The 12355-nt window shown below is 41.5% G+C and overlaps 1 protein-coding gene across 6 annotated transcripts in view; it reads right to left on the bottom strand.

Annotated features, from left to right (window-relative positions):
• Positions 1-8975, bottom strand: part of LOC5519023 (bromodomain-containing protein 4) — a 30389-nt gene extending 21414 nt beyond the window's left edge. For 5 of the 6 annotated variants that reach the window (XR_007312456.1, XR_007312458.1, XR_007312457.1 and 2 more), the window contains exons 1-11: positions 8614-8975; positions 8316-8385; positions 6698-7176; positions 6393-6584; positions 5969-6091; positions 5426-5540; positions 3751-3866; positions 1954-2319; positions 1675-1863; positions 700-1014; positions 400-472 (exon numbers count right to left, since the gene is read on the bottom strand). Coding sequence is in view for 2 of the 6 variants with exons in the window: in XM_048731042.1 (XP_048586999.1) it covers positions 400-472; positions 700-1014; positions 1675-1863; positions 1954-2319; positions 3751-3866; positions 5426-5540; positions 5969-6091; positions 6393-6584; positions 6698-7176; positions 8316-8385; positions 8614-8772 (2197 nt within the window). In the remaining 4 variants the exon portion in view is untranslated. The remainder of the gene's footprint in view (positions 1-399; positions 473-699; positions 1015-1674; positions 1864-1953; positions 2320-3750; positions 3867-5425; positions 5541-5968; positions 6092-6392; positions 6585-6697; positions 7177-8315; positions 8386-8613) is intronic. The other variant, XM_032363789.2, reaches the window with a different exon arrangement.
• Between the last annotated feature and the right edge of the window lie 3380 nt (positions 8976-12355).

Genomic DNA, 12355 nt, shown 5'->3' with positions numbered 1-12355 from the left:
AGGAAAATGATACACTGTATTGAAAGAATGTTACTTGATGTGGCCATGGGGGAAAACATACACTTGGCAAATACATGGACTGTGGTCACGCTTTGCGCTATGATGTCAGAGCAACATGTTAAGAGTTAAGGGTGTACCAGAGTCATGCTGTGGTTTCTCTGGTCATTGTTTGATAAGGCAACTCTTGCTAAGCACAACCTTTTGCCTGGAATGTGGCGAAGAGTTTGTTTATCAGTACTGTGACCACAACCCAAGTGTTCAACTGATTACATAGCCATTTAAGCTGCTTCAAGTTCTGTGTCCAAAGTTTGGACCCCATGTGTTAGTCCACAGGGTAAACAAGTTATGATTCCATTCAGATAAGAACTGTACAAGTAAAGTAGTCTTAAAGTATTTTACCTGCAGCAGACGAAGCCTGAAGAGCTGATGTTGACAATGATGGCCATTGGGTAGGGGCACTCATAGAGCTAGCCTAAATAAGAGACATATTTTTATGAGTATGGCAGAGGGCAATATGATCAGACACAATTGTGTGTAGCAAACAATAAGTAAAGGCCTTTCACCAATCAATCTATCTCTAGTCCCAGAATACTGGTATGCCTGTGCTTTCTTCAAGTAGACTAGCCCTAAAAGTTATGTGACAACAAATCTCATATTTTTTCAAGTATCTGGCAATTCCTTTTGGTGACAATGACAAACCTGCTGTTGTTGTGGTGGTGGTTGTTGCTGTGTTGCACCCTGTGCATGGTAGTATCCTGACTGCATCTGCTGCTGCTGAGGTGTGGTCACCATGGTCTGCATCTGAGGCATGGGTGTGGCCATCAGTGGCTGTGCTGGCATGCTATGTGAAGCAGGCGGAGCTTGTGACTGCACCGCCAGAGGCACTGGTGCTGGCTGCTGAGGTTGAACAGCGATAATGACTGGCTGTGGAGTTGGCTGCACCTGCATTAAAGGTCGCGGGTTGACCTGACTCATACTTTGTGAAGGAGGAATGGGTCTTCGATCAGCAGCAGCCTTCAAAGGATAAAACCTGTCAGTCCTCATGTTTGATCCCAGGCCCATAGGCTGAGGTAATGAATGTAAGGGGGCAGCAGGGTAATACAGACCGCAATAAGGTAAAAATATGTCCTTTCTACCCCTATCTCTTTTCTACCTTATTTACACATAGTGGCAAAAAGGAACAGCAAATTTTTAAAATAAGGCATACATAAGGCAATGTAGGAAACCTCCATCAAAACAGTCTAAGGGTGCCCCAGAGGTTCAAATCCCATATGCACATAAAAAGATCCAGAGTTTTATTATCTATTCACCAAGACAAGACGGAAAAACATTACCTGATGCTTCAAATAAGCTCATTTCACATCTAATAAGGCAGAAAATTCCCTAAGTACTTAGTGAGTAATTTTGAAATGCCTCTTTTTTTAATTGATGTGACTATTTTGTCATTGAAATTTGAGCTTTTCTTCCTGAGCCCATACATACCGCAAGGATGATCAAGGAAAAAATATCTGAGTATATGCATTTCAGCCTCACGTTATTTGTGTTTTGAAAATCATTCCGGAATACAAAGAACCGGTGGCCATTGTAAGAAATTGTGCCTTCTTTCTCTATCTCGAATTGCGCATTTTCCATGTTTTTCCATCATGTCATTCACCATACAATGTCAACACTAACCGGCTGCACCCCTAACGACTGATGGTAAGGTGTGGCTTGCATCTGAAGTGCTGTAGTTGCTCCCTGATCACTTCTGCCATAATGATTGTAGGCTGTTATGGCAACCTGTGGTTTACTCACAGGTAGAGTAGGTGTGCCATTCGTGAGAGACTGGGTCTGCTGAGGAGGAGTCCCTAATGTGTGGCGAAACTGAAAAAGGGATGGATATAGTGGTTAGAAATTTATGAGAAAATCAATGACAATAATAACAGCAATAACAACAATAATTGTCTGGCGTACATGTTGGTCATAGAACTGGTTCCCTGGTGGGGTGGCAACAGGTGGCATGTTCAGCAAAGACTGAGGAGGGCCTGGTATGTTGGGCGGGGCTTGCAATTGACTGGTCACTGTTGGTGCCGCTTGACGCAACATTTGTTGGCTTGGTTGAAAGGCAGATGTTGGTGCTGCTTGTCCTGGCATTTGTTGGACAGGATGCCCGACAGACGATTGATACCCCACAAGACCAGGTATTAACGGTTGCGGTTGCTGCGCTGAAGGTTGCTGCTGTACAGGTTGCATCGGTAGAGGTTGTGGCTGCTGATGTTGAGCTGTATGGGGCGGTGCAGCGCCCTGCCCAACTTTTATTTTGCTAGTGTTAACTGGCAACTTTAAGGGGAAAAAGAAAATTCACATTTGCATCCTCCTTAGATACTTGAATTTTTCTTTTTAAAACAAATCAGATTGTTAAACCCCATGCAAACTGCACCAGCATTGCTGGTAAGACGACGGCTAGACGTTGGCCCAACAATGCTGGTGCAGTTCGAACACCATTGGGACGTGCTGGCAAGTGTTGACGAATTTTGATCGAGTACAAACATTTAGCCAACACTTTGCCAGCATCTCCTTTGTCTCATGGTCATTCAAGTACATCACAGCTTTGCTGGCACAGTTTGCACACGAACCCAGCAATACTGGGCTCATTTGCATTGTTTTTATAGAAAAAATAGCTCGCATCCGAATAATGCTGTAATTTAAAAAAGAATCAACCTTACCACATCTATAATCAAAGAAAATGTCGCAAATTGTTGGCTGTGAAAACGATTTATGACTGAAATGTATCATACAGAACACAATCCCACGTGCTACTTTATAATTATCAGATTAAATTCATTGTTTTTAATAGTCCTCTTATCACTGGTAGTCGTAAAAATGACGGCCGCTACAATATCAGGGGACAAACAGATCCAAATTCAACCGGAATCCAGCGGAATCTTGGGCTGCCAGTTCAAAACACAAGTTAAATTATGTCTTGGGTTGCCTTTGAGTCTTGGGTTGCCTTTGGTACTGTCAGTCACACATGAACTTATTACCAACATGCTGGTAATAAGTGTTGGGTCAGTTTGCACACTGGCCTAACTCCGGCCCATCGCTCTGCCAGCATTGCTGGGCCAGAAATGCTGGTAGGTAATGGCGCAGTTTGCACAGGGCTTTAGTATTTAAATTATTCACGCATTAATTACTTTTTAAAACTGTAACACATTAGATGAGCTAATTGTCTAGAAGACCCTTTATGAGACTTGATAAATTATAGACTCCCAGCTCCTTATTTAGCAAAGATCTTTGGGACTTGAAAACTTTGTTGAATAATCAAATAAGCATTTGTAAGAGAGAGATTTTGAAAACAAGTTAACTCTAAGTACTAGAGCTGTCTGCTCAAGAGATTGCTGTTAACTAACAGGTAATGTGACCCCAACAACTATTGAATTAAAAGGGTGTTAACAGTGTGTGCTGTGTTTAATTTCTCAAGGAAAATTTTTGTTCTTGTTTTTGTAAAGAATTGACAACACTTTCCTGAATATGCCTGACACTTCTTTTACATTCTCTCTTTAAAGTTGTCACAGTTTGCTGTATGGCTTTGCTTTTGGCTTTGTTTTTTTTTGTGTCAGAGGTCTGCACCCAGTGAAGTCTAGCTGTGAATGATGATGACTTCTGCAAGAGCTTGCGAGAAAGGGGGCAGTACTATTACTTTTATAGTGCGCGTTTGTGTTTAATAGAGGCACCAGTGTAGCACTAGTATGTCCAGGGGGCTTACAGTACCTGTGGCTGTGGTGGTACTGGTACCCCACGGTTGCCATTCTCAAGCAAAGGCTGCGGTAAACCCATCCTGGCAGGAGGGCCATGGGGACGGAACCTGGGACGGATTCCAGGTGGACCTGGATATAAACAAGCAGACATCATGAAAGAGCAAGAGTAAAACCATAGCTGTCAGCTCTCCCGGATTAGGCGGGAGTCTCAAGATTTTGAACCTTTTCTCAAGCCTAATTTTCTTGAAAATATCCAAACATTTACTGTATTCTCCCGCTTTAGCTTATCTTGGTACTTCTGATACATTCATTGTATTTTCTCAAGATTTTTCCTAAAGCGAGGTTGGCAGCTATGGTAAAACTAAACCAGTGGTAAAGGACAAGGACCCTTATTATGTCAAAGGAATAGTCGCTGCTTTGAATTAAAAGGTTGTCTTCTGCCTTGCTAATCTTTATATGCAAAAATGCAATGTCCATTTTCTTTAAAAATATCCTTTAAAACAGCTGTTATTTCAATAACAATATTTGATTTCTAAAGATATCTAAAATACTTGCCTAAATAAGCTGGTGGAAATAGATGTCTACATGTTGTTCATACTGATAGTAATTCACATATTTTTTTGCAGAAAGCCATTGCTTACATACTGTAAGAGAGGTTTTGGACCACTGCATATAGGAGCTCTGATCGTGGCCCTAGGGTCCATCGTAGGGGAGTAGTGGGGGGGAGCTCGCCCTTCTTACCTAAGGGAGGTCTAGTAACTCTGGATATAAGACCTCTGATCCTGGCCCTAGGGTCCATCGTAGGGGAGTAGTGGGGGGGGAGCTCGCCCTTCTTACCTAAGAGAGGTCTAATAACTCTGGATATAGGACCTCTGATCATGGCCCTAGGGTCCATCGTAGGGGAGAAGTGGGGGGGAGCTCGCCCTTCTTACCTAAGGGAGGTCTAATAACTCTGGATATAGGACCTCTGATCGTGGCCCTAGGGTCCATCGTAGGGGAGTAGTGGGGGGGAGCTCGCCCTTCTTACCTAAGAGAGGTCTGGGAACTCTGGATATAGGACCTCTGATCATGGCCCTAGGGTCCATCGTAGGGGAGTAGTGGGGGGGAGCTCGCCCTTCTTACCTAAGGGAGGTCTAATAACTCTGGATATAGGACCTCTGATCGTGGCCCTAGGGTCCATCGTAGGGGAGTAGTGGGGGGGAGCTCGCCCTTCTTACCTAAGGGAGGTCTGGGAACTCTGGATATAGGACCTCTGATTGTAGCCCTAGGGTCCATTGTAGGGGAGAAGTGGGGGGAGCTCGCCCTTCTTACCTAAGGGAGGTCTAATAACTCTGGATATAGGAGCTCTGATCGTGGCCCTAGGGTCCATCGTAGGGGAGTAGTGGGGGGGAGCTCGCCCTTCTTACCTAAGGGAGGTCTAATAACTCTGGATATAGGACCTCTGATCGTGGCCCTAGGGTCCATCGTAGGGGAGTAGTGGGGGGGAGCTCGCCCTTCTTACCTAAGGGAGGTCTAATAACTCTGGATATAGGACCTCTGATCGTGGCCCTAGGGTCCATCGTAGGGGAGTAGTGGGGGGAGCTCGCCCTTCTTACCTAAGGGAGGTCTAATAACTTTGGATATAAGACCTCTGATCATGGCCCTAGGGTCCATCATAGGGGAGAAGTGGGGGAGCTCGCCCTTCTTACCTAAGAGAGGTCTGGGAACTCTGGGTATAGGACCTCTGATCATTGCCCTGGGGTCCCTAATGTGGGGCACTCGTCCATGCATCATGGGGCGTGGCATCATTCTAGGACCACAAGCCTGCAAACAAATTCAACAAAATTGACATATGTCAAAAAAAAATTTAATCCCTTTTAAATCCAACCAATCCATTATAAATGTAGCTTTTATTGCCATAAAAAAAAACTATGGAAATATTATTTTACCAAAAAGGATGGATTCATACTGAGAACCCATAAAACTGGATTCAAACCTGTTACTCATCGGTGGTTTCTCTCCTCGCTCGCCAATGGCCTAAGAATAAGTGGAAACCACTGCTCGCAAGGTAAACAACAGCGCTGTGCTAGCCAGTGTAATAGTATCTAATTTTTGAAGTTTTAACTCACTGCCTTTTTTTTAATTCCCAACTTTTATACTGCTCTGTATTTAGGTTCATTGTTTTCTTGATTTTCTACTGCAGATAAATTATAAGTAGCTATTGTTAAATAGCTAATCTAATGCAGACTTACCATCGCATGTCTCATGTGCGTCATATGCAAGCCTCTTGGTTCAACATTCAGAGGTGGAACAGGTTGCGCTGCCATCAGAGGTTGAGGAGGGTCCATGGGCTGAGGGACTGTTGTATATCCAGCCTATAAATAAAATGTAACAACTACATACAGGATTCATACATTTCTTAACAACAATAAACTACAACTGTATGTATACGTCTTGAATTATTTATAGTTTTCAAACCTCTTAAGGTTTGACCATAAAATGTGACTGTATAGTATGTTTGCTAAAATCAATTGTTGTTGTTGGTATGTTGTACATGTGCATGTCTGTGCAAACAGAGCAGTCTATCTGTTTTGAAAATTGGCCCTCCATTGTTTCCCTATTTCCACCACCCCTACGCAGACTACCAAGTTATTTTATCACATTTTCTAGTCATACCTGTGTATTATCAAGCTGACTGCCCAGGATACTAGCTCCGGTTCGGCCGGGGCTGCCATACGCAACCCGGATATTTGACCCCTCCACCTGCCTTCCATTATGAGCTCTTTGACCTTTCTCTGCCTCTTCTGCAGTGGCATAATCTACAAATGCAAAGCCCCTTGACCCGCCATTTGCAGGGTTTATAGCCACCTGTAGAACAGCAATAGTTAGGCTAAATCATGTTGGCAGAAAAATTAAATGTGCTTAAATAGATATCTTCTAACATGAAAAAAAAAGAGTGAAAACTAAAAAAGTGTATTTACCTGTGCAAATGTAACATTCCCTGTTTGGGAAAACAGCTCTTTTATCAGGCCACCATTCTTGAAGTCTCGTGGTAACCGATCTACAAATAGTGTCCTCGAGTGTACATCAGCATACGTAAGTAGATTGGACTCTGCAAAAGCCACCCTGAGAATTCTCCCACCAATATATTTAGAAGCTGTATTAAGTAGTTGCTGTTTAGCTTGCATTGCATTCTCTCTAGTAGCATACTCTACAAAACCATATCCTTTGCTATCACCAGTTACTTCACTTCGCACAAGAAACAGCCTTTCTATATTACCATATGGACTCATGAGATCTCCAAACTGTGTTTCTGTGAACTCGAATGGTAGATTGCCTACAAAAAGGAGACTTTCTGGTGGTGCAGGAGAAACGTTTAGAGTCTTGTCATGGTACTTGCATGTGTTCAAGAAACTGATTACTGATCGAGCTTGTTCAATACCTCCAAACACAACTGTGGCTGAAATGAGAAGTACATAAAAATATGAGCTTCCCATTGTGTCCGCATAGTAATTTCTAGTTTTCATAATTTAAAAACACTTATAAACCAGTACTTGCATAAACAAGACTATTTAGATTTACGCTAAAAGAACTCACAAACAAAACACATCTAGCTTTCAGAACTCACAACAAAACAATCTATATCAACTATGTGACATAATAATCCAACTGAGATGGAAAGACTTTAGCAAAGAGTGCTTTGCTTTCCTCCTTATTGGCTTCCCAATAACAGGTAAAAGATAGTATAAAAACCTGCTTTATTTTAGCTTAAATGCTGCACTAGTTGTTAAAAGACATGAACAACACAGACACTGTCATTTGGGCTTCAAATGGACTACAATTACCAGGGTTTTGTGCAAGGGAGGGAGATTGCAAGTCGAAATATGTGCTGCGCTCTGGTGCTAGTTACAAGTGGTGTGAAAAAGCCTGCAGTCTAGCAATAGCACCACAAGGAAAACCTAGGTTTCCGAATTCCCACTCCTCCCTTCTGTACGCTTACAATAAGTCATTCATTTGCATGCTGCGCAGCAAAACTCACACCAACTCAAATTTGTGTTTAATTGCTTGAAGGGATGATAATACTATAGGTCATGTGACTGAGGTACAAATAATAACAAGCATGAAACCAAGGCAGGATGGTGGATTATTCAAGCAACTTTCATTGCGACCAGTGAATGTGTTTTTTTTTTTGGCCTTTTTGATAATCGCTGTTCAAGGAAGAAACATGATTTTGAACATTATTTTGCAGAATGTATAATAAATAATTTCTAGCAACAAAATAATTACCTCCTCATAAGAATATTTAATTGAATGAGTCACATTTCGGGCTGTTCTTATAGTTTAGTTTTAGTTTATTATGTGAAGGCAGTGCGGATAGTGGTGAATAATGAATATTATATAATATATATACACATGTATCACATGTAGCCAGTTGTGAAAGGATTGATGCAAAATTATCTCTATTGTTAATTTCAAACATCTGGAAAAAAATGGCCAGCAATAAAATATGAAGTAGCCGGTGGATCTTCGACAGTCTCTGTCTTGTTTTGACAGCCCTGATGTATGCATGCCTCAGGTAATTTACTATACACCCCTTACCGGTATTTTTTACATGACCAATAACCAAATCTTTAACATCATAACCCTGGAAAATCTTGGATTTCAGGTCCTATAGGAAAAACAAATTCTTAACCAACATATGAAATAGTATGGCAAATACAACAATATTACTTTAAGAAATGGAATATCTTATCAAGGTAACTCCAGGGGAAGTCAAACTTGGATTTGTAAGGCGCGCACATGAAATGTGGTAATTTGAAATAGGACACAAATCAATCAATCAATCAAACATTCGCGGCGTCCGGTTATAAAGTTTTTACAAATTACTTATTCATACCTGTAGATCTACGTTATCTGGTAAGCCAGTAATAACTAGCTTGATCTTCTTTTGCTTTGAAAACTCGGCCTTAGATTTCTCAAGAAGCTGAATTTTTTCCTGGTCGATCGGTGGAGGTAAGGATCCTTCGACGCTTCCATTCTTATTGGTGACGTTCATTGTCAAAAAGGCCAGATAATTCTTTCTATATTACAAAAAAGAGAGTCTTGCTGTAACCGGCATCCAAACAGTTGAGAACTGTGAATTTGTCTCCCGTTGCCGATTGGTTACAAATACTAGGGAATTAATAAACTGTTTTAATCAAGTCATAACATTTCAGACGGTGAAAAGTTCAAAATAAATTCCATGTGATTTACATCCGGGGTATTGTATAATAAAATGTCCTGGGTACAGCACACAGGTAGCCAAACAATCCGCACGGAGGAGCAAGAATACAACATAACATACTGAACATACAATATAATAGTCTGGTGGCAGAGGCCGGAAAATAGGGGTTTTGCACAAGTCGAGAGCTAGAGAAGGTTTGAAAGCAGATTTGAGTAGATATTGGTCCCCTGAAGAACGCCTGGTAGTTAGTGGAGTCGAATTGTGGTATACGTTTTGAATTATTTACGTTTTTCTATTTCGGGTGAAAAACCACAGGGTACCCGAGTATGAATTTTACAAAATAATTTATTAAGCATACAAAATATACAATAAAGGCATGGAAACATCCTACAAATATACTTTCCATATGTTACAAGTCGCTCAAACTAATTCGGCCTTAAACCACAGGGTGCCCGAGTCATATATTTGCAAGGTTCTAGTGTGTTCAGGCATAAGTTTGGGAAATAACCCATAAAGTTTTCATTCTTCTGTCGTTTATAACTCAGAAGCTACCTAAACATGATACTCTACTACTTAAATTCTGCCATTTAGAGATCTGCACTATGCATTTCCTGTTGCAAATTATGGAAATTCTGAGTGACTACCGAGATGCAGACCCCCCCCCCCCCCCCATCCAGACTCTGAAAGAACAGACATACAAATGATTCTGCATGCTGCCTACGATGCAAGCGACTCCTCAACAGTCACCATTCAATCCCTAGATACAGATGTCCTCGCACTTCGTGTCACGCACTTCACTGCCATCGGATGTCAGGGGTTTGGTTTCGAACAAGCACTGGCGACCGCCAGAGACTTATCCCAGTCCACGCAATCCATGAAAGGCTAGGTGATAGGCTTTGCCAGTCACTACCAGCATTTCATGTGTTAACCGGGTGCGATTCCACAAGCAGCCTCTCTGGTAGAGGAAAGAAGAAACCATGGCTAACGCTAAGACAAAGAGCTGCACGCCAATCGACGCTTAGTCTGTTAGGTCAGCATCAAGCACTCGATAATGAGAAAGCAGCGAGGACAGAGGCTTTTGTTTGTGCTCTCTATCTGTATCAAGATTAGCTGACGAGCTGCGCCATCTGATGTTCTGCCAACATCAGACAGCCTCAGGCAACATATGGAGCGTGCCAGCTTCCAACCGTTCAGTTGTTGGCCAAGTCCAGAGGAACATGGATAAGAAAAGCAAGACGGAAATCTCAGGCCTGTCTACATGACGAAAGACCCAGATCCACCCAGTCTTATCGAGCCGACAAGGTTTGGATGGTTATGTCAACGGAAGCCTGTTCATGTATGGCTGAAGAGGCAAAGAGCCCCCATAACATGGCAAGCAAGTAGATGAGTCAGAGGACGAAAACAGTGATGATGGATAGGATCAAGTCCTGTTATGATAGTGCCAAACCTGAGCAATTACCTTCTTTTTCTTTTAGCTGAGATGCAGGATGAGAACAGGCCGGGTACCAAAGCCTAGACGGAAAGAGTGCTGATCTATGTTATGCCTAGCAAGTAACTTTGTTTTTCATTTTTAAAGAACTAATATTTGGGCTCCCTGTGGTTTTAATGTCATGCAAGGATAAACATTTGGTACAAAAAACGCAATTTCAATGCAGGACTGCAATTGCTAATATCGCATCTTTTCATAATAAGTTAGCATAGCATCCTGATCAAACATTCTCTGAATAATGATTTATGTGAGTCATTCATGCTATTGTTAGACTCGGTCACCCTGTGGTTTTAGGCTGTGTTAGTTGGAATTACTTGCAACATATGGGAATTATGTCTAGGATGTTTGCATGCTCATATTGTATGTTTTGAATGCTCAATAAATTATTTTGTAAAATTCATACTCGGGTACCCTGTGGTTTTTCACCCGAAAAAGAAAAACGTAAATAATTCAAAACGTATACCATAATCCGACTCCACTAACTACCAGGCGTTGTTCAGGAGACTTATATCTACTCAAATCTGCTTTCAAACCTTCTCTAACTCTCGACTTGTGTGAAACCCCCTGCTGCTACCAGATTATAATGTGTGAATTTTTTAAATGATCCTTGTCAACAAAAATATTGATCTTTGTCAACAAAGGGATTAAGGTACAATCATTTCAGACATTTTGGAGAATAGCTATGGATGGATTCCCTCAATATAACCTTTCTCTTCATGTAAGCAATGAGGGAACATAGACAGTATACAGGGGAAAATGAAGTTCTAAAAAGTTATTTCTTTGTCAAATTTTTTTTTTCAAAAAAGTAGATAAGGCCCTAAAACATGTGATGAACATTTTCTATTCAGGTTTCTATCCTTAGAATTACAATTTAACTACTGTCACTTTGTTAGAATACCCACCCACAAAGGGCATCTTTTCGTGATCCCGAGTTGAGCATGAACCCCTGGCAAGCAGCCTTACTCAGCTAGGTCAGTCCTTCTTCTCATAGCCTCCTGTAAACGTTTACATGAACCCACCTCTGACCCGGGTAATTTTTCCTCCTGGGGCAACTCCTCACAAGCAGCCAAAAGCTAGCCCAGGTTGAGAGCAGTGTAAAAAATGTGCAGGTTGACCTGGAGAGCCTGGTTGGCAATCAACCCAGAATCAGGAAAAGATACCCAAAGTTCACAATGGGACTTCGCCCCTCGAATTCTATAGAACAAGCCAGTAATTGCAATAAATATGCAAATAAGTGGACAGGTATTTTAAAGTTTAGCCATTTATTCCTGGTTTCTGCTTATTTTCTTATTTGGTTTATAATAATCCTAACTGTTTACCCTGGGAAGTCTGTTATGTAGAGACCTTTTTATAAGAAAACTGGGTCAGGATTGGAGGATTGTGCCCCCCCCCCCCCTGTAACCACCCTACATCACAGCACAAATTTGCCGATTGCAATGTCAAAATTTGTTGGATTTTTAGGATCAGTACTTTTGGTATCAGCCCAGAGGTTCTTTTATTTTCTGTTGTATTTTATCTTATCCTGCCCATACATTAACAATACAAAGTGATGCAAAAATAATGTTTATTAGCACAATTGTTATCCAACCAAGAATGAGTATTGTGCAGGTCCAAAATTCTTGTCTCGTATGGGGATAATGTCAATCAACCTTCTAAACCAATCAATGTTGTTTAAGTGTTTGCTGTCACATCATTTGACTTCACACAGCAAGGAAACGGATTGGTCTTGGTGGTATAGATTGACTACACACTATTACCAGACGATAAATGGATTTGATGTCTTGGCGGCCACATCTATGAGTCCCAGCACATATAAAGCACACAATAGCTAATTTAACAAGATGCAGTACATGTGTACTAGGCGCATGTGTGTGAGCAGTTTTGGAATTTTAGTCACACAGCCCAAAGTTTATTGGAACATGTTCT

This window comes from Nematostella vectensis, chromosome 1 (genome assembly GCF_932526225.1).
Source record: "Nematostella vectensis chromosome 1, jaNemVect1.1, whole genome shotgun sequence".
Classification (NCBI taxonomy): domain Eukaryota; kingdom Metazoa; phylum Cnidaria; class Anthozoa; order Actiniaria; family Edwardsiidae; genus Nematostella; species Nematostella vectensis.
The sequence above is the reverse complement of the archived record's forward strand: the minus strand, read 5'-3'. Positions and strand labels throughout refer to the sequence as shown.